Source organism: Pygoscelis adeliae, unplaced genomic scaffold (genome assembly GCF_000699105.1).
Source record: "Pygoscelis adeliae isolate BGI_AS28 unplaced genomic scaffold, ASM69910v1 Scaffold186, whole genome shotgun sequence".
In the NCBI taxonomy this organism is placed as follows: domain Eukaryota; kingdom Metazoa; phylum Chordata; class Aves; order Sphenisciformes; family Spheniscidae; genus Pygoscelis; species Pygoscelis adeliae.
In genome coordinates this window covers 6,705,478-6,727,651 of record NW_008825071.1, presented here as the reverse complement: position 1 = coordinate 6,727,651, position 22,174 = coordinate 6,705,478, and the positions used below count along the sequence as shown (strand labels likewise).

The 22,174-nt window shown below is 46.0% G+C and overlaps 1 protein-coding gene across 1 annotated transcript in view; it reads right to left on the bottom strand.

Annotated features, from left to right (window-relative positions):
* The window catches only part of ATXN1 (ataxin 1), a 168,050-nt gene that overhangs the window by 10,989 nt on the left and 134,887 nt on the right, over positions 1–22,174 (bottom strand). The window contains 1 exon segment of the mRNA XM_009326489.1: positions 2–1,521. Coding sequence (XP_009324764.1) covers positions 2–1,361 — 1,360 coding nt within the window. The 5' untranslated portion in view covers positions 1,362–1,521.

Below are 22,174 nucleotides of genomic sequence, written 5' to 3'. Positions count from 1 at the left end.
GCTTTCTGAAGGACGTTCACCGGCGGCTGGGTCCCGGCGTAGAAGGCTGGCGCCGGCAGCCCAACAGGGAGTTGCTCAGAGGCGCTGTGGGTAGTCTGAATGACGGTGTGAGGGGACAGCGTGGCCACTGCCTTCACCCCCTCGTGGCCCAGAGCCTGCTGCGGAGACAAGGCGTAGGACCGGTGGGCTGGCTTTCCTAAGTGCAAGCTTCCCTTGTCATTGAGGGCTGAGGGAGAGGTCTCACGGTTGGTGGCCTGCTGCACCTCCATGTCTGCTGTGGGCGTGCTGCTGTTGGGGACCACCATGACGGAGGCTCGGACACCTGAGGAATCCCGTGCACTGTACTCAGCGGGGCTCGAGTGGACCACCACGTGCCTGGTCTCATAATGATGGGGAGCTGCTTTATTGCCTGCTTTGACTAGACCCATGTCGGCAGAGGGCGAAATGCCATACCTCCGGCTCTTCTCTATCTCGCCGTTCAGTACCTCCTTGGCCTGCATCGCCTGCAGCCGGCTGCTCTCGGGCTTCTTGGGAGGATCCCTGGTGACAAAGTGGCCCCCCGAGTCAGTGTACTGCACCACCACTTGGGAGGAAGGGCCGAGGGTGAGGGTGTGTGGGATCACTGTCTGATGGGGATGCAAGGGGACCGGGATGGTTGGAGGAGAGACATTTCTGACAGTGCTCTGGGAAGAGCTGGAAATGTGGACGTACTGGTTCTGCTGGGTGGGTGGAGGAGACCCAGCAGCGATCAGTCCAGGAGTCCTGACCAGGTGCGGCTCAACTTTGTGCCCCTGCTGGCTTAAGCCGCTCATGCTGGCCAGCAAAGTGGAATAAGCCTCCAGCTGGGAGCGCTGGGATGGAGTGGTCGCAACAGCCGTGGCCGCCGCCACAGCGCCGGTTGCAGAATTGGCCGTTGGGGAAATCAGCTGTGAGGGGATGAATCCGGTGTACGATCCGCTGTACTGGGGCCCGACGAACTGGAAGGTGTGCTGCAGGTGCGTGTACTGCACGGGGGAAACTGGGGTCCCTGACTGGGAGAGGGCAGGCGAGTACACCGTGGGAAGAGTGGTGGAGGCTGGAACGGATCTGGGCGCACTCGGTGGGGAATAGTCCAGCCCTGCAGGCAGCGACTTGTGCAAACCCTGCTGCAAGCCCACCTCCACCGACGACGTCCCCCCAGGCCGGTGCCGGCCTCCCAGGCCGCCCTGGCTGCCGGGTGTGCTGGGGAGCCATGCTAGGTTATCCGCACGGTGGTTTTCGTTTGGCAGGACTGGCTTCACCTCCGAAGGCAGGCTGGTGGCAGGGATTTCTCGCTTCTTAGGTGGCAGGCATTCATTGCTCCGCTCTTGGTTGGATTTCATCTTTCGCCGTCCCCCCTCCACTGTGCTTGCTTCACTGTCTGGCTGGCTCTGATTTCAGTCTGATAAATGGAAAGTCACATTTGATTTCTGCAAGGGATCCAGTGACTTCATGAGGAATCATCTCCCCGTGAGCACGATTCTCCGATGGCTCCTCTGGATTCTGCAACGAGAGGGTGGGCAAGGGAGGGGGGATTCACACTGTCAGCGCTGGGAAATGAGAACAAACGAGCAGACACCCCGAAACAACAAGCGTAAAAGAAAAACCTCTGGAAAAAACAAAACTGGTCAGGCATTGCCGCCATTGTCAAGGAGCAGTTGAGAGCTGCGCTGTGAACAGCAGTGAAAATCCTGGGCACGTCTGCTAATGTATCATGAAAACAATTAAAACTTCAGGCAGATTGGAAACTCTCTGGCCATAACCTGCCACATTTAGCAGTGGTCACTTAATTCCCAAGGCTCACTTTCTCCTTCCTCTGGGAAAACCCTCCATGTCTCTAAGGTGCCCGTTTCACTCTTCCAGCCTCTCCTTCCCCTGCAACGACGACGTTGCCTTCACCCTGCTGTGTCCTAAAAAGCATGGGAGTGTAGCAGGGAGCCCTAATGAACATGTACGCACAAAATATTTATGTTAGCAACAAGTAGCTATTAGCGGTGTGGAGGGAAGGTCACTCCTGAACCCTTGAACCCCAGAGTCACCCACAGGGTGACTTCACATCACACTGGGCAGGGCTGCAGAGGCAGCAGCTGCCCCTACCCCCCCGGCCATGGCTCCTTAGGGGCACACATGCCCTTCATCTACCAGTCTGACAATGAACCTTGGCCACGTGATCTGTATACAGCAGCAGCCCAGAGACAGAGATGACTCTGAACCAGGTGCTTAATGTGTGGGGTTTTTTTTCCCCAGTGCTTTGAACTCCCTCTGCTACTGACACCTCATGCCCAGGTACCCAGGCAGGGCTCTGCGCTGGGAGATGCCCCCCACTGCACACAGGTCGGCCAGAGCCAGGCACCGCACCATCTCCATCTCTGTTGGGATCCGATCCCCCAGAGATTGGATGTTTCTTAGTGGACTGCCAGACCAGGGAGGCTGCAGGTACTGCACTCGCGGACACGGCCACAGGTCCAAACCCTGAGCAAACTCAGCCCCCTGGGGATGCCTCGCTAGGACCACTTGGAAAAGCACGTTTGGGTTTCCTGATTGAAACCAGGAGCCCCCACCACTGTAAAAGCTCACGATTTTATATTGGGCTAATTTTGCTATTAGAGCAAAACAGTTGCTTTCTCTGCCTTCTATCACTTAATTCGGTGACCAGCCACCCAAAGGCAACAAAGTCAACGAAGTCTTCCTAACTCTTTCATTATCTGCTAAGGACAATACTGTAACTAAATCACATCATGCTTTGAAAAAAAGCAAAAGGAGCTGACAGTCTCTCCGTACCCTCCTGAAACCTGCCTTGCCTTGTCGCATAACAAACTTTATGGAGAGTGAAACTCTTCCTCAGCCCCTGTCCAGCCACCACTTGGCATCTGCATTTCTGGCTGTTTTGAAAGATATGCAAGAATGGGTGCTGAGAAACCGTGCACCTTGCACAACTGGCATCCTAACAAGAAAAGCGTGCATTATATGAAAGAAAAATGGAGAGAGAAAGAATTGAGAGTGGATGTGAAAGAAGATGGAAATAGGATATAGCCCACTTTAAAGTGAATGCTGAGCAGCAGTAATGATACTTATGGCAAGTCATATTCCTTTGGGGGATTTCTTTCCCTGCTGCCTTGCTTCTGATGAACAATAAGCCTGATGTTTATGTGCATATGCAGTACTTTGAAGACATACTAGACTAAGATTAAACCTGTCTTTAAGAGAACTCTACATTTATGGTCCTCCAAGCTGCTGTAAGCCCGCAGGAAAAGTCCAAACCTTCTAATGGTTTGATACAATCAGTCTTAAGTTAATTATTCCGTTGCTTAATGTTGATAAACAGTAATGAAACACCAATAGCCACAGAGCTGGGGGGGGTGGGTAAAGCACTGTTTTCAGGGTGGATTACCTGGCTTTGAGGTGAGAGGGAGGATGAAAGGACTCAGAGCAGATTCAAAAGAGCAAGGGCCAGCGACGCCTTGAGCACGGCGGCTCAGGGGCACCCTGACTTTTTTCCTGCCCCAACCCGCCAGCACCGCCACCTCGGCACTGCGACCACGGCCGAACGAGAGCAGCCGGGAAACAGGGTCCCCACTACTATCAGCACGGGTCTTCCCCCTCCTCCTAACAGTTGCTCAGCGTGTCTTGGCAACAGCTAAAACTATTATATTACACATGACTTACAGACTCTTATTTTTAAGTTCGACTAAAAATAAAATCGCCAAGCTCACATTTGCGCAGTCATCCTTGGTTAACTTTAGCTCACTGTAGCCTTCTGCCCTGGGCAGTCAGCTTTGGTAGGTAAGTCTGCAGCTCCTGGCCGAGGTGGCTGCCTGGGGTCACCGTGGGGGGACGCCCTTGACGCGGGGCGCTCATCCCACTCTCCTTGCCACAGGGAGCTTGTGCTGGGCTGGGACCGTCCTTCAATCTCTCATGGAGACGGACATGAGCTGCAAACACAGAATTTAAATACACTGCCATGGGGAAAAGCTGGGAGCAGAGGGCTGGCCCCTCTACCTGCAACAGAGCAGGGAGCTTGTACGTGGGATCGAATAGGGCCAGTCTTTTTTGCTGTGACGGACAAACCAGTCTCCCTCAAACTAGTTGTTCCAAAAGCTCGAGGCGTCTGGGTTCAGCTTCTCCACATCGAAAATACTGCTACGAAGCTGTATGAAACCTGGTGAAGTTTCACTCTGCAGGAGCTGAAGCAAAGGTTTTGTTCTGCTAAAAAGCACTGAATCACTGAGTTTTGGGTAGCCTCCAAAGTTGAAGCTAACATCCTTCAAAAATATCAAATACTAAATCTTTTGGGGTTTTTTTGGTGTGTGTGTGTAAATCTTTCATACGGCTGACTTCATCATCACTGGTAACAAAAGGGCTGCCCAAAATCTCCTGGAGAGCACAGGAGGAATGAACAAGCTTAACGGAGACAAGGGATGAGACAGCCATAAAGTGGTGAAGACTGCCCCACTTTTCCAAGCCCAAGTACTTCACGGTGAGACTTTGAACTCTTAACAGACATGGGAATGGATTTGCAGAAATGCAAATGTGCAGCATTATCCTGGTTTCGGCAGGGATAGAGTGGGAACTTAACAAAGTTAATAACGCACCGATATTTTAGTTGTTGCTAGGTAGTGCTTACACTAGTCAAGGACTTTTCAGTTTCCCATGCTCTACCGACTGAGAAGGCTGGAGGTGCACAAGAAGCTGGGAGGGGGCACAGCCAGGACAGCTGACCCAAACTGGCCAAAGGGACATTCCATACCATGGGACGTCATGCTCAGTACATAAACTGGGGAAAACTGGTCGGGGGGGCCGCTGCTCGGGGACTGGCTGGGCATCGGTCGGCGGGTGGTGAGCAAGTGCACTGTGCATCACTTGCTTTGTGTATTATTATTATTACATTATTGTTATTGCTATTATTATTTTATTTCAATTATTAAACTGTTTTTATCTCAACCCATGAGTTTTTCTCACTTCTACTCTTCCAATTCTCTCCCCCATCCCACCAGGCGGGGGGGGAGGAGTGAGCGAGAGGCTGTGTGGAACTTAGTTGCTGTCTGAGGTTAAACCACAACAAGCATAAAACAGCCTACTTCTAGTTCAAGTCTTAAAAGTAAAATGATAACTTTTCACCATAATTCAAGTTCCAGCGATAGCAAAGATAAGACAGGACTACTTTTGCTCAGGAAGCAATGAAAGGCAGACAACCCAAACAGAGCGTCTCAAAGGCAAGAGGTACAAGACCTGGTTAAACTGTTCTTTGCTGGCTGTCCTAGAAAGGTGAATGTCTGCCTTCTGACGTGTGGCGCACAGTTTGTTATGTGTATGCTTTTTTTTTTTGGATCCCAGTCATTTTTCTGACTCTGGAGATTTCCTTTCTCTTTAACTTCAGAGCTGTCAATCAAGATTTGCAAGATATGCAAATGAGCAGCAAACACCAGGTGATTTTTTGCTCCCACTTTGTACGTGTGTGTGTCACACAAGTGCGTGCGTGCATGCATGCACGTCTGTGTAATTATGGCTGGAAAGGTAAAGGGGACAAAGAGATCAGGGACAGCAGCTGGACTTTGGTATCTCTGGCAGCGAGTACACATGGAACATTGCTAAAATGTCTGGACAGCCAGTGTCCGCTGGCAGCCTGCCCACACTCAAATTCCTGGAAAGGCTTAAGGCAGAAAAATAATCACTTGGAAGAGTCACCATCTGGGCTTGCTCTGGTCCCAAAGGGATTGCTCACTGGAGCTCAGGATGTGTATTTTTCATGCAAAACTCCAGTGTCTCTCTGCAAACCTCACTATGCCTCTCAAAACATTATTCTTCTATTTATTTCATCTAATACATTTAAAACTCATGACAGGATACTGGGTTATAGCTTGAGGGGCTGACCTCCTTTATTTATCCAGAGTTCACTGCAGGAAAGGTAAAACGAGCAACACAAGCCTCCGTCCATACTGTAATCGTACGCTGTGTCCCACCACCCGGGACTGAGTCTTGGGGTGCAGAGAAGTTGGGGCCAAACTCACAAACCACCGCAGCACCTGGCTATGCAAATGGTGGGACGTTCACTGCCTTCAGAAATCAGTCACTTTTTGCAGTCCCATGATGCAGCTAACATCATTTTTAGGTCTCTAAAACACCTTCAAAAATCTAGTCACTCATCCTCCCTGGTTCCTGACCTTTCTGCAGCTGTTAACAAACTCATGCTGACATTTGCCACCAGGAGCAAGGGCTGGGGCCACCCACTCATTTGCCTTACTGCATGGAGCAACCACCCAAGGGGGGCAGCCGTGAGCCTCCAACTTCAGGGATATTCAATTCAAACCAGTCATTTATTGTCAAAAGGCCCCTTTGATCCCAAACCCTAATAAGACACAGATTATTATGACTTTTTAACTTTCGCCTTCCAACTCCAGGTATGAACAGCAACTTCCCACATTTATTCGTGCAATAAAAAAACTGGGTCTCCCCTCTGTCAGACACCGTTGCCCTGCCTGGCAAGTAGACATCAATGCAATATTCAAAGAGTACACCAAAAAAATAAGCCTTTGAATCGAGCCTGACACACGGCTCTTTATGTCTGGGATGTTACCAGGCAGAAGCAGCAGCAGCGCAGCCCGATGCTCCTGCCTCAAATTGCCCGCCCATCCCATCATGATAGGATGAGCGGGTAATTTCAGCAGCGCGGGAAATCAGTGGGAAGGGAGGGCGCTTCGTCCCACCTCTCCCCTCCCCTCCGAGGAGGCTGGCATCTTGCAGGATCAGATTCAGAGAGATTAAGAGACAGACACATTGCAGAGGGCTCCGCAGCTGCATTCTGGCTCTCAGATCTATATGCCAGCTTTCCCCCCCCTGCTCTACACCCTGCTCACTGCCAGCTACATATTCATAGTTGTAACTGCTACAGATTTCATTAGCCTTGCCATGTGCAGCTCAGTACACGCCAACAATAGCTATAGGAGTTTATTGTCCAATCTGACCAATTTCACAGCACTCTGGCAGATTTCCCAGGAGGGCCAACTGCAGAGATCCATTAATAAGAAACGTGAAAACCTCTAATAAAATTTGAAATTCTCCTCCCAAAACTAAAGGATTCCTGATCAACACTGCATCTGCAAGACAGATTGTCCACTGCAGTGTTAGCTCTTACTATACTTCTGGGAATCTGCCACAGCAAATTGCTACAGGTTTCTGCAGAGTGAGCAGCTATTCTGCACATCCCTCCTCTCCCCAGTCAGATCAGACAGCTTCCATGCAATGTAAAAAGCAAGTGATACGAGCAAACCTCAGCAAGCACATCACTGGATGTCAGATGCCGAATGGCTTGACATTCCCATGAAAGTTTAGGATGCAAGTATGTAGGTACCAGCATTGAGAGAGGAAGATTTAGGAGGAAAAAATAGTGTAAGATACACTCCTGAAAGGACAGACAGATGATGGAGTGCCAGGACAGCCATTCACTCAATGACATTCATGAATGCAGGTGATACAAAGAGATTATTAAAAAGCTACTCCACTGGTTAACTATGTATTTCTGCTACTTAGCTCCTGAAAAATTTTGAGGATACGGAGAGATCTGCATGTTCTAAGCAGGGCACGTGCCTCCTGTAGTCCTGTTTTACTACAGTTACACTATGGTTAGGTACACATGGTTATTTTGTGCGGTGGGTGCTGGTGAGCTCCACAAGAATACTATGCTAGTATTAGCATAAGTTTCAATTAGGCTAACTGCTGAATTAATGACATTTGAATTAACTTTCAGAAGTTTGCAGGTTTCTGCCATCAGTGGGTGCCATCACCTGGTTCTGCAACAGGAAAGATGCCCGTATTTTCAGCATCTGTAAAAGTCATGCCATGCTCTGGATGTGCAGCATACCTTTCTGTGCACATGTATAGCGATGCAGCTACACATAAGCCTTGCAGGACTGCCAGTATCATGGGTGATCTGAGTAGGTTCACAGCTGCCTACTCATTCATTCCATGTTTTTTTACAAAAAAAGTTATCAGCAAAGGTGATCCCTCCTCTTCCAGCATGCTTTGCAGAGAGGTGGTACCACAGAGCGCAACACAAGACACCAGGCAGGCAGGCAGGCAGGCTGGAAGCAAGGAAGCGTTTGCTCCGAGAGCCACAAGCCGACCTCGCAGCAGGGCTGCCATCGGAGGGCTGGGTGCATCAGCCGTCCTGCTGTCCTCCCAGCCCACCCCACGGGCAGCGCCCTCGCTCCCCGGCACAGAAATCCCCTGCCTCAGAGTGCCAAACCCAGGCGCTCAAATATCATGAGTCAGGCCCTGCTTCTTGCCCCTGAAACACATGATACTGGTTTACAAATAGAAGATTTCTTAAAATGATAACAGCGGAGGTTATTTGATTTTTTTTTTCTTTTAACTTGCTTTTCTGCAGGCTTGAGGTCTCTAGCTTTTCCCTGCAACCCACAAGACCAGAAACTTACTATTTCAGCTAAAAGTGGAATTTCCCATCTCATCATCTGACACCAGGAACTGGAGCTTTGTGAAACAGCGTCAGGTATCTAGAGACTAGTGATAAAAATGCAAGAGCTGACAACGCTGATTACAGTGAAATTTCTTTGAGGGTGAAGCGCTGCACTCCAGAATCCTCTGCCTCTATGGAGGAAGGGAGAGAAGGATTTAACTGCTAAGTAAGGGCCTGAGCCCTGGGGCGAAGCCATGTGAGTGTGCACAACTTGATGCATGGCTTTCTCTCTCAGCTGCACAGCAGAAAGTGCACCTCAGCTGACCCTACAAGAAGCACCTCTGTCTGCAGCCATGAAGGAAAGACCTGGGGCTGCTTGGGCCTGGGGTTTCAGCTCAGGCTGACTGCGAGCTGCATGGTCCTGCAGGCAGAGCTGATCCAGGTGTGATGCTGGAGCACGTTCCAGCAGCATGATGTTTTACCACCAAGCCACACTGAAGCCTTTACAACCTGACAGAAGTCTGCCAAACACCTCTGAAGCCCTGCTCCCAAAGCCTCGGAGGCGGCTGTGCCAGGAGCACCAGGACCACCAACTCAAGATGCTCGAGAAGGCAGCGTCCCCCTTCACACACACCCAGCGCCTTCAGTGGCAGCAGGGAAGCTGTGGAGCAAACACACACGTTCTAAAGTGCTCCTTCAACCCCACTGACAGTAGGATGGAAAGGTGGATCCCACCTATGCTGCTCCGTAAGGGGCCAGATGCAGCATCTAACCTTTTATCTCCTGCACCGGACCGACTGCTGCCAGTGCAGGATGGCGGGTTTACAGGACCAGCTTGTCTGATATAGCACAGTGACATCCTTTACTCCTGCACCCCCCTCCCCCCGAGGCGTCTCTGCAGCTTAAATGAGTGAATAGAGTTTATTTATAAACAAGTATAATACCAAAATTACTTTGTTGATGTTTTTCATTTATCTAAAATGTGCCCAGCTACAATGGCAGCTGCCTACACAATTTTCCATTGAAAATTTCATGAGTGACTATAAACGTAGCGACACCCACTCACCGCTCATTTTAACTTGTGACAGAAACTGTCATGCCTATATGAACACATTTGCACCGCAGATATGTCACACAGGTCTCCTTCCATGTGTCTGAAAATGCTCGCTAACGTTCTCTCCTTCTTCGGCAAAACAAATTAAGAGAGATCCTGGCTTTGCTGCCAGGAGAGATGAATAAGACCCCCACGAAAAAGAACAGAAACCGGGGGTGTTTCAGCCCTTTGAAGATCCAGCCAGTAACACCAGCAAGCAGCAGCCAACTCGGAGCAGCCATTATACAGATAAGCACAGGCGCTCATGGAGAGGAATGTACCTTTAAGCCTGGCTGATAAGGGGATGGTGTGAGAGCACGGCTTTAGGGGCAGATTTGGAAAGGTCAGCTGCATGCTTGATGCCTTTCCTTGGAAGTCCTCCCTGCAGACTGCTTCTCTGGTAGATTCCACGTGCTAGCAAATTAGACTATAATTAGTCCATCTGTAAAGTGCAAAATGTGAACTGACGTTAAATTCCCCTTGAAATGGATTCCAACACCTCGCCTTCTCTCAGGCGTCATTCAGCAAAGCTTTAACTTGAAGCAATTTTGCATGAGCCCTTGCTCATAGCCCCAGCACACACTCGGTGTCTCACCAAATCAGGATCACTGACCATCACCACTGACAAAACTGAAATGCCAGCAGCTCACCCTGGCTGCAGAAGGCTGAGAGTGAGTTCAACATTCCCCCCAGCCACCTCTCTGGTCTTTCTTTCTCTAAGCCATTCATTTTTTTCTTCTTCATTCAGGGTCAGCTACGTTTGGGTACGCCCTGCAGCACTGTCCACTCGTCCTGCACAGACCCTCAAACACAGGCAACGTCGTAGGGGTCAGTGCACGTATGAATGCACGTGGGCAAAAAAAAGACAAATTCTTCTGCACCTCCTCTCCCCATAAAACGCTTGTCCTGGCCCTGCAGCCCACAAAACCAAGTGACTAGTTACTCTTCCCAACTCAGCTTTTTAGGGAGCCTCTCTCCTGCTCCATGGGGAGCGCAGCAGGCAGATAAAATGGGCACGGAGAGCCAAATCCATCACCAGTGTCACTTGACTGAGGCCAGCACAGCGAGGATGAGATTGGCCCAACTGTTCTATCTGACAAGGCAACACAGAAAACAATTAGAAGAAAATGAAATAATGCAGGTTTATAACAACATAGCAGGCTCCACAGTCACAGGCTCCAGTTGCAATTAAAAAACCCACCCGCTCCAACTAAGAATGCAAATCAGCAGCGTTGCTCTCAAGCAGGGAATGTTGACAAATGAAGGCGGTGTGCTAACAGGCAGTGTCAGTACTCTTAATTTAAGTATGTGAGAAACAAAGGTATGTACCATCGAGGACTGCTAGAAAGAACTCACTTTAAACAGCAATCAGAAAGAACTGGAAGGGTTTAAAAATGACTTTTCTTACAAAATAACAGATACAAGAAAACCTTTTGCTCCCCTTCTCGCAGCCAACTGAAGAAGGAACGAGAAAATAAAAATCACACAGCTCCCATAAAGGTTATTTATATAGGAGTTTTGAACTCAGGAACTGAAAAAATTCCTCCACTGGACATGTGGGTCCAGTGAATCACAGCTTGGAAATACGAATGGATCTTTCATAAAAGCCACTGAGCCACGAACATGCCTTCTCACCGCTGCGATTACTTCTGTGAAAGCATCTTACCCATCTGCCACTGGAAATCCGCAGCGCAGAGACAAGTGACTCCCCGACATCACTGAAATGGACAAAAGGATGGCTAGCTACCTGCAGCTGGTTTCAATCGAAAAGCCGAGTAATTATTGCAGCCCTCTCCTGTGGCTCATATGGAGCACAGCATGGAGCTGTAAAGCGTTATGCAAGTCTAATGTGCTGCCAGATCTCTTAGAGCAGGCAGCAGCCAAGTCGCTCCCTCCCACCATTGGCTCAGCTTCATTAACTTAATCAGGTATTCATTCATTCATTCACTCACTCATTCAAAAAAAAAAAAAAAAAAACTTACACTAAACCTGGCAAATAGCCAGTGCCGTGCACGCAAGGAGCATGCTCACATCAGCCACTGGGGCTGGCAGAAAAACGGTAATCTAACATCCCTCCTGCTTTGAGAAGGGCATTAGTTTTTCATGCAGCCGGACGCACACGCACCTTTGCAACAACCTCCCCAAAAGCACAGAGGGCTCGGGAGCTGCAGTGGGGGCAGATGCCAGCTCTGGAGACCGTGGAATCAAGAGCAGCCCTGTAAGTCAGCGCAGCCAGCAAGCAGCGGAGTAGAGTACTTCCCCAGAGCAACGGACTAATTAATTAGTTTGATTATTTAGGGGGAAAAAAAGGAATTGTGGCAGGATCAACTCAACTCATTTTGCTGCAAGGTTCCTACCCTTTCTTTCGCACATACCACATATGTTGCACAGCTTAATCCAGACAGAAGGGAACAAAGCAGAACAGAAAGAAAAGGGGGGGGGAAAAAAAGGAAAAAAAGAAAAAATAGGGGAAGCATCACGCAACCAATGTTAAGAGCAATTGGTAATGGAAATCTGTTTGCCCCTGTATCTGTAAACATACGACTTCCTACAGGCGTGTAGCATTCAAGCATCAAATAGAGAGTCCCCTCCCTTGCACAGCTCTTGCACTTGTTTTTCTTAGTCTTTACATATAAGTTTCAAAGAACGTTATTTCTTCCCTCTAGCTGTCATCAGAGTGACTTTCACTGCATTTTTTTTTCCAGCAAGCTACAAGAAAGCTGCTTTATGACTATTCCAAAAAGCAGGCCTTGAGAGTCAGCTCTGACTTTACTGTAAAGAGTTTCCTGCAGTGAGCCAGGCTGGACATTAAGGACAGGGGAGAGGTGTTACATTTCCCACAGCGGAAGCTGAGCAACAGCGTGAAAGCAGTCAGCATCTCTCCCGCTTACGTCATTCTGCCCTGTGCGAAAAAATACTGCATGGCAGGTTACTCCGAGCGAGCCCATAAAAGTAACATAGAAATACAAAGCACTGCAACTATTTCAAATTAGCATTTACGGTTATACAACGAAAACTATACACCCCGGTGCAAATCCTCAGCCACAGACCTAGCCGACATGCCCCAAGGGCTTCCACACTCCCCACTTTCGTCCAGTGATGCAAATCAGACCTCACAGCCCTCCATCTTCTGTTATCACCGAGAGCACAAATCTTCCCTCTAGGAACTTCAACCGCCTCTTCCCTAGCTAGCTTCCAAGTCACTATTTCTCCTCAGACAAAAAAAACCCCGCAGATCTTCTATGGCCACTGCCACAAACCACGATACAAATCGCAAATCAAAGACTTTCAGAAAGGGCTATTAATGTAAGGCCAACATTTAGCTAAAGGTCTGCAGTTCAGATGCACTTAGCAAAAGCACGTAAAAGACCCCAAACCGACACCCATTACTCTGACCCTGACTCTTCCTCTGACCATACCACAGAAGCCCACAGTTAACTCCTGGATCCCTTCTTGAATTTCTCTGTAGGTGGATGTACTGAAGAGCACTTAAGTACCTCGTAGACAAGCAAACACAGCTTCTGGGGAACCAGCTGTTGATATGTGTAAGGGCTACAAGTGAATGTTAGGTATTGCAGCTCATCAGTGAGTGAACAGTGAAGTATGGCTGAAGATTGCTTCTTCAACTGCTACATGACAGCACGTAGGATTTGCTGACTAGAAAACAAAAACTACTCAAGATGCTTTTACTGCATTAACAGAATCAAAAAAGAGAAAGAGATGAAAAGGTGTCTGAAGGCAACACGTTTCTTAGTCCTTGGCCTTCTGCACTCCAAACTGTGTAGGACATCAGCCAAGAAGCCTCGAAGTATTCTACACTCCAGTCAGCCTCCTTCACCAGAAGTTCAATCTCAAGCTAAGGGACTTCAAATTATCCAAACACTTACACTGTGTCTCTTTTGTTATCTTCATCCCCATCTCTAACTCTTCTCTAAATGGGGTCCGAAGCTTGGAGGTTTCTCCTCTTCTTTTCACTTCACCTCCCTCTCTTGCATTCCTGACACCACTACTTCATTCAAGACACAATGCAAACCCTTCCTCCTCTGCACATGCCACCAGTCTTAGCTTCCCCTCTCCCGCTTAAGCCTTCTTCGCAACAGCAACCTCCTTTCCTTGCATCAAGGCAACAAACCACCGTGAGATTCCATCTTCTGAGCCTCTCCTCCGTACCCGGGAGCACCCAGCGAGGTGTGATTTCTGACACAAGAAGTAGCTACATGACTTTTAAAGCAGGCCATCAGAAGAAGGAAAGGAATATAACAGAGCAGAAGAGGAAAACCAGCCCGGGAACACTATGAGTATTTTATCCCAAACGATCCGAACTTGGGCAGAGGTTCTAGTTGGCCTAGATATATAAAAGCAACATGGTTTGAGCAATTCTGGTTCTTTATATGAATCATTTCACTTCTCCCTCTGAAAGAATCATTAGAGGAACGTGGGGTTTCATGATTCAAGGTAGGAGAATGAGAAGGCAGTATTTCAGCACTGTGAAATTAGGCTTGTGTGTCTAACCGCACCGCCAGCTCAGAGTTCACTAAGTGTATTCTTCCTTCTGTATCTCTGCAAGCCCCAGTTCTGTCTGTCGTCATCACTCATGGGATTTACCTAATCCCTGAAACAGCAGAAAAAAATAACCTTTTTTGCTGGAGAAACAGAATCACATCTCGAGCACACACTGAAAAATTCAAATTGTACATATCACGTATTGTAGCTCCATTCATCCGCCTGGTGTTGACAGTATAAATACAAATGATGCCCATAACAAAATGTTGAACTGCGGTCCAATGTATTCAGTGGTATTTTTTAGAGATTTCCACTCGCTTTTGCTGTTTCTCTGCTCACATTCCTCACACTTCAGCATATTCAAGCAGCTGCCTGTTTATACAAACACAGCCTGAAACAGAAATGTTGATTCCTTCTTCATCAAAGCTGGTGGCTTTAGTTGTATCCACTGGTCTGAACTATAAAGTGGGGCAGAGGCAATCAGAAGCTAGGGGTTCCTTTAAAATCTATTATCTCACGATTCAGCTACAAAAGGGGACTTCACAACTTTCTAAGCACAGAAATTAACCTTTCCGGAGTTTTATTTTTAACAGTAGTGGACTGCGATGCTGACCTTTTAAATTCATTATATCACATTATACACAGCAGGTACAACTTGCTGTATGGCTCCATTCATACACATGACAGCATAGTTCCATATTTTATTGGCACTCCTTGGACCCACGCCAGCGAATCCAGCTCATGACTGTGCATCCTCTACCAACAAAGCTCTCCTACCAGCTAGGGCAGCCTTTTGCACAGCACCCAGCGAAACTGCGTTAGCCCTTTTGTAGCGACACATCCGACTGCAGTTTGCCAATGTGTTTCAGTGGGTACTACCTACAGGGCTTTGAAGTGCTCCCTCCAGACTGGGGCTAAGGCAAGACCTAGTGTGAAAGCTTGTTCTCCAACCAACGATACCTCGCTAATGACAGGATTTCAGTTTCTGCGTCAGCTAAGGACCTTTCAGAAGCACTCTAACTAAATTAGGGGAAGGTAAAGAGATTCAGCCGGGGGTCTGAGTGCTCAAAACCTTTGTGCATTCCTCTTCAAACCAGCGTTTAAGTGCTGTTCTCCCAGAGAAGAAAATAGTTAAAATAGGCTCAGATCTTCCGATTGCAAAGCAGAACCCAGACTTTCTTGGAAGAAGAAAGCTCTTAGGGGAGTCCCTTGCAAAGACTGCCTCATCTCACCAAGACGTCTGCTCCAACCAGGACGAACAGGGAACACCGACAGTCGGTCAAGCCTGCTCGCAGAGGCACCCTATGTCTAACGCGTGAACTTCAGAAGTGATAGCTGTGTGATAGACGTGATGTATCCCACTGCCCCGCAGGGTCCCCTGTGGCCGCAGAGACATTGGAATCATAGAATCATAGACTCATTAAGGTTGGAAAAGACCTTTAGGATCACCGAGTCCAACTGTAAACCTAACACAGCCAAGTCCACCACTAAACCATGTCCCTAAGTGCCACGTCTACACATCTTTTAAATACCTCCAGGGATGGTGACTCAACCACTTCCCTGGGCAGCCTGTTCCAATGCTTGATAATAGTAGGCCCATATTCTCCACTCCTAGGAAACAGTGCTAGTCACCTGAAACCTATACATTTCAGAAGATGACTGTGAAAAGCTGATATGGGCAATTAAAAGCTTTTTAATTTTCCTGTTTACAAAGGAAGGAAACACAGAAGTAGTGTGTAATACTTACTCATGGTGGTAGTTTGAGTTGACTTGGTTTCATTACATGAAGAGGGTGATGCTGAGATGTATTACATTCAGAATGTAACCTCTCTATTCTGGACACGTATGAATCTACACAAATGGCCATTTCCAGTCAGAGTTTTCTCCAAATAGTCAAATTCAGATTATTTGTCTTGTAAGGTCTGAGAGACCTTATATTAAAAGGTTTTTCTTATATGCTAAATATTTCATTTGGGTTTCAGATGCAAGGGGGAAATAATAAATGGTGGATCCATTTTTCTAGTTAAACCAAAGCTGCCTTTGAAACTAGACTTCATTCTAGTCTTCCACTTCCCTCGTTACACCCAGTTTTCCAGATTTCCTTGGCTTTAGGTTTTGGAGCTTCAAGAAAGGGTCGTAACTTTACAGTCTTAATTCACAAAGCAGAGAAGAAACTGTTATTGTAGCACTTGTTGATTATACTTGCCTCTGTGGAAGGAGTTTTGGAAAGGCAAAGGTGTTCCCTCGTAGTTTGTAACCTGCTGTTTTCTTTGATTCTGAGCAAATCACTAATAGTGATGTATATGACTTTGCAAAACCCTCACAATCAAAGCTTGTAAGGCTAGAATTTTTCTGATGGTAGCCTAAAATGACAGGCAAGTTGGACTTTCTTTGAAAGTGTTTTTGGTTTGGATTACCAGTGTATCACTGAAAGCTCAGTTCTCTTATAGTTAAATATTCTCCTGTATTACAATTGGGTCTATTCAATACAAAGTATTTATTGATCTGGTCAAAGCTATAAATGTATTTGGGATAAAAAAAAATTCTGTTCATGTGATTTCATCCATTCATTTTAAAAGGAGCAGATGTTTTTTATCTTAACATTTACTCCATATTTTCTAGGACATGATTTATTGCAAGAAACTATTTAAGCTGACTTTTTTAGTTAACTAAATATTGGTACCATATGTGAATGCTAGCACATCATAATTAATTGCAAATGGTGACCCTTTTGTTGACCTTAATTTTCCAGCATGCATACACATAATTGACTCAAACTGTTCAGCAAGTAGCAATAAATAAATATGCCCAGCTAAAATACTTATTTCCAATACTTACATAGGATAGTACTACTTTTTTTTTATTGAAGATTGGACTGGTTTGAATTACCTGCTAGAATTCAGAATATCAAATAAGGGCAAAAAGAGGGAGTTCAGCAAATCATTTTGGCCTTCAAAAAAGTAAGATTCGTATGCAGTAGGCAAGCACTTCCACCAGCTCCCTCAGTACCCTTGGGTGGATCCCATCTGGCCCCATAGACTTGTGTGTGTCTAAATGGTGCAGCAGGTCGCTAACCATTTCCCCTTGGATTATGGAGGCTTCCTTCTGCTCCCCGTCCCTGTCTTCCAGCTCAGGGGGCTGGGTACCTGGAGAACAACTAGTCTTACTGTTAAAAACTGAGGCAAAGAAGGCATTAAGTACCCCAGCCTTTTCCTCATCCTTTGTCACTATGTTTTCCCCTGCATCCAATAAAGGATGGAGATTCTCCTTAGCCCTCCTTTGGTTGCTAATTGCCTGCCACTGCCGTTCCTATGGTGAAAAGGAAAAGGGATTTTTTTTCCCTCCGGTTTTATTTACACTCGTTTAGTCCTGGGCTAAGTGATTCTCCAGCATCTGATCTGTTTACCACTCTGCCTACTCTGATTTTTTCTCCTGAACGCATAATGATTTTACATTTGTTAATCTGGTTTGGTTTCTTTTTCATATGTGGTTTTTGACTTGTCGACTCCTTATGGTAAATATGGAATATAATGCTGTTCCTTCTGCCTTTTGTTCTCCTTGTGTTTACGAATGAATGTTATGTTTTCTTAGAAATGTGAAATAACTACTACAATGGATGATACATAATTTTTTTGGTACAACAGACATGTTAGAAAAATATGGAATAACCATGAGATCATACAACCAGGGTGACTAAAAACAACAACATCATCGGTCACAACTTATTCAGCTCCTGAGGAGGAAAAACCTTGACAATACTCTGCTAAGAGGCTAGTAAAACTAAAACCGAAATAAGCTACACAGTCACTGTTGCCCTTGGGTCAAAATTAAATGAGAACTAATGGTTTCTAAAAGAAGTGGCAAGAATTTTTCAAGGAAAATTTACATGTGGAAATGCTTGTTTTCAAACCTGAATCTGTTGGAGGGAAAAATGTTTGAATACCTTTACAGCTGGGGAAAACTGCTAGAATTTCTTTGCAAATATTTTCCCAGTAATATTAAAAAAAAAAAAATCCATTTGCTGGGCCCGAAACGAGGGTTTGTTTTAAACATTTAATGAAAGTGTAATTGAAAAATGCTGTAACTGCAAGAGAAATTTGGTTTGAAATGAAACTATCTTCTAGCTAGAATACAGAGCTATAGGCTTTGTTGTACAGTTTTATAAAACATCTTTAACTATTATCTGATTTTCACTGTAACTCAGTTTTTCAAGTTTTCCTCCTGTTACAGCGTAAGACATTTTTTTGAGATCTTGGAAATTCTCATGGGCAGAAATATCATTTCCTCCTAGCTCTGATTTCTAATTAGATTTAAATCTTTCCTAGCTGGGGCAAGACCTACCCAAGCATTTTGAAACATTGCCAGGTTGATTACCCATGTATATGAAAATTCACATCCTTACTCTTGGCTGGCAAAAACCATGAGCTGCACTGGAAAAAGAGTCTTTCTTCTTCTGTGACGGCATCATTCAACTGGACCCCCAAGGGTCCAATTCAGCCTGCAAAATCTTTCCTTTCGGCTCAGATTGCTGCAGAAACAGCACAGTATCTTCTCTGATGTACAGCCAGGTTGAGATGACAGTTATGGCACTGGTTTAATGAGAGGGAAAAGAAGAAAGAGAGGCAACGGAGCTGCTGGCCTGTCTGGTGAATTGGGGTTGAAGGAGCTGCAGCATCTAGCAGAAGCCACAGTGCTGGTCCATCCCATTAAGTGGGGAAGGGGGGAGAGAAAACACATCTCCTATACGTATGTTGCCTGGAGCTGTTGCATGTTGCTGTTGCTGGCATGCCTAACAGAAATGGCACCGCAAAATTTCTTGGCTGTCAGGGTGAGGCTACCTTGGCTTTTTGGTGTTTAGAGAAGTGGGTTAATGAGAAGATCTTCTGGTGGTCCAAACTGCATTTCTCACATGGACTGCATGGCTACAGGTTTATCAGCAAAACCTTGTACAATTTCAGTTCACTCGTGGGCTGCTGGCAAGGATGGGAATATGTTTGTTACACCTATCCACTGAAAATATTAGAAGACTCTCAAAAATGATAGATTTTAGCAGGTGATTTTGACAGCTATGCCCTGTGACACCACTCAGCACAGTTGTGCTGAAAACACTCTAGTGAGGAGCTACGAAGGTGAGGGTAACATAACTAGTGACTCACCTGTATCACCTAGGTCAGGATCTTGCCCAGGACCCCCCTGAGGTCCAGGGTAGCTGCTACTCGAAGTGTACGACGTGTGAGATTTCAAGGGGAGCAAAGCACCCTGAAAACACTGTAAGCTGCAGCATGGCCGCACTACGCACCAGCACATAATGGTTCTTCCATGCAGTTGCACTACCTACATCCATCAAAACCCTTAGATGTCACAGATAAACTACAAGCTGACAGAAAACCAACAAAAAACCACCTGCGTACCACCTACTGCACAGACCTAATGCTCCAATTAGACTAAGTGCTTCCTCACACAGCTTACTTCATTTACGGAAACATTTCCAGTGGAAGATGCAGACAAATCAGCCCTGGGATCACAAGCAGCAGCTGCTGCTTTCTGCACGCAGAGTGTGAGCAAATCAACAGAGACGAGCTCCCGCTCACATCAAAATCTCAAAGATGTGGATGACATCTCTGGTTAATTAAAAGACACAGGATCAGACTAGAGGAAAACTGTCGCTCAGCAGCTTAGACTTAAAATCAAGCTGGTCTGACAAGAAATAGCAGCTTTCCCAATTTTCAGTCTGTGGTCAAGTACTGTTTCTGCAGTTCTGGTCTATAATTATTTCCCCCCACACTCTGTTCTTTTCTGAACTACTGTTTTAGCATTTTTCTTCTTTATTCTGCTCATCTTAGCATTTCTGTTGTTCTTGCTTGCTCTTAAATGTTAGTTTCTGTCCTTGCTTCAATCTCAGTTAAAATGCCACTATCACTAACAGCATGAGACTGAGTCAGAATTGAGTGAGTGTGCAGTCTCAATTCTGACTCTAGGAAAAAATTACTAAAAGCCAAAAAAAGTACCGTGGATTACATCCCCTCTCATTGATGCCCAGAACAGCAGAATTGTACTAGTACAGTCTTTCATTAAAACTGTATATGATTGCTATGAAGTGTTTATTGTGTTACTCTCTATAAAAAAGTTTTGCTCTGTCCTGTCTGTTCCCACCCCCCAACTTTAAGCCTATGGAAAACACACTGAGAAGGCTGGCAGGCTCATATGGGCATTAATTTGTATCTGTCTTCAACATGTTCTTAAGGTTGATTGTTTTTGTAATACTCCCATTTTAACCACATAAACCAGTGGTGAAAGAGCCTTCCTGAGAGGGCTTTCTTGTACCCTTGCAAGGGGCAGTTATTCTGTTCACGTTCATTGCAGAGAATCCACACTTCATAGGCAGGTAAGTACAAAATTTCTGAAAAAACTCAAACTGCTGATCTCAAACTGGGATTAAACAATGTTAAATACGCATGTGACTTGCCATTTGTTTTGGATTTAATGGTATTTAAGCGTAATCTTTAAACAGAAGAGCTGATGCAAGACAACCCCTCCTTTTTCTTCATTTCTTATCTGCAGAATGTGGCCTGGAAGACAATGGATGCAGAGGAGCTAACACAACCAGGATGATTCTGGTCAGATAGTAAAACTAATAAAACACTTGTTGAGAGTTACTACCTGAAGTCTTGCTCCTTTACCGCTAGAAGTTGTTTATTGCAATGGGAACAAGATCAGGCCTTCCTTATACCAGGAATTTATTAATAAGCCAAATCACAGAGGTAGCAGACAAGCGATGTGCCTATGAAAACAGCTATAAGAGCAAACCAGACTTTTAGAGATTTCCCTTGTAAAACGATACGTCAAAGATTTCAGTAAGCGCAGGCCTGATTTTGCCTCCATAACACCTCTAAAACATCAAAGAACCTCAAGTCCAAAATTATTTGGGTATGTTATTGTATCAGTTGTTTCCATGCTTATTCAAAAGGACAACATAAGCCAGTCTCCAAATCAAACCTGTGCCCTCCCTGTAGAGCAGTCTTTCTCTTCCTAGAAGCTCCACCACCCCAAGCAATGCTGTGTGACACCAAGCCTCTATGGGCCACATATGCTCTTCAAAATACCCTTTGCATGAGGATAACTGAGAGCCTTGCAGTAAGATCAGAACTGGGATGGGCTGAAAACAATTAAATGAGCAGGAACAAAATCCCTCCATGAACATAGGCTATATTCATGCAGTGGCAGCACTTGCAAAACAGAGAAGACAAAGTCTGTCCTTCGCCATCAGAAAAGAAAAAGCCAGTGATGAACAACAGTCTTTAAAAATCACAGTTTGGCAGTTACAGGAGATTATCTAATCACTGTCATATTTAATATTATATGGCTTTAATAATTCGCTGTTATCATCAAGCTGCTAGCACTAAAAGAAAATGGGAAATTTGCTCTGATGCCTAATGGGAAGGAGAGGCTCTGTCCTCTGGGTCCTTGGTTTGGAGCCAGCTCAGGTTGGAAGTGAAAGTCATTCGTGCTGGGCAGCCTCTCTGAAGTGAGCTGATGTTGTCAGGCTCGGTCCAGTTCCACGTTCAGAAAATAAAAACCATCACCAGAGCAATGGGGTGTGCTGGAGGAGGGAATTGTTGAAAACACTTTGTCTCTAGCTTTTTGTTAGCATACAAATAGATCTGAGCCTGGAATGAGGATATTTATACAGGGATATTTACTCCAAAGCAAATCTCTCCAATGGTGACTGTATGAAACGTGCATGCACCTTATACTGGTTTAAAACTAGAATGACTTGCCTTGGAATAACAGGGGTGGTTTTACCACTGTCCAACCCCGTGGAGTACTTTGGCGTGGAGCAGCAAACCTAGAGACCACCAGGACGGCCAAGCCTTTAGTAACACTAATGGCTGAATGTGCATCTCAGCATTATTATTGCTTTCATTCTTAAAATATCTGAGCAATGCTCAGCTTCAAGGTGCATCCTGGGTCAGGCTGAATCTGAAGACCTATACTGGCAGAAGAGTTTATAGTGGGTCCATCTTGCCCAGTAGGCCACCTTAAATCCAGCTAAATGAACAGTTAAACCCAGTTGAATTAATGCAGGTGCAGGTCAATAAAGAGCTGAACAACTCTTTTTTTTTTTGAGATTGGACACTGCAAAGTCT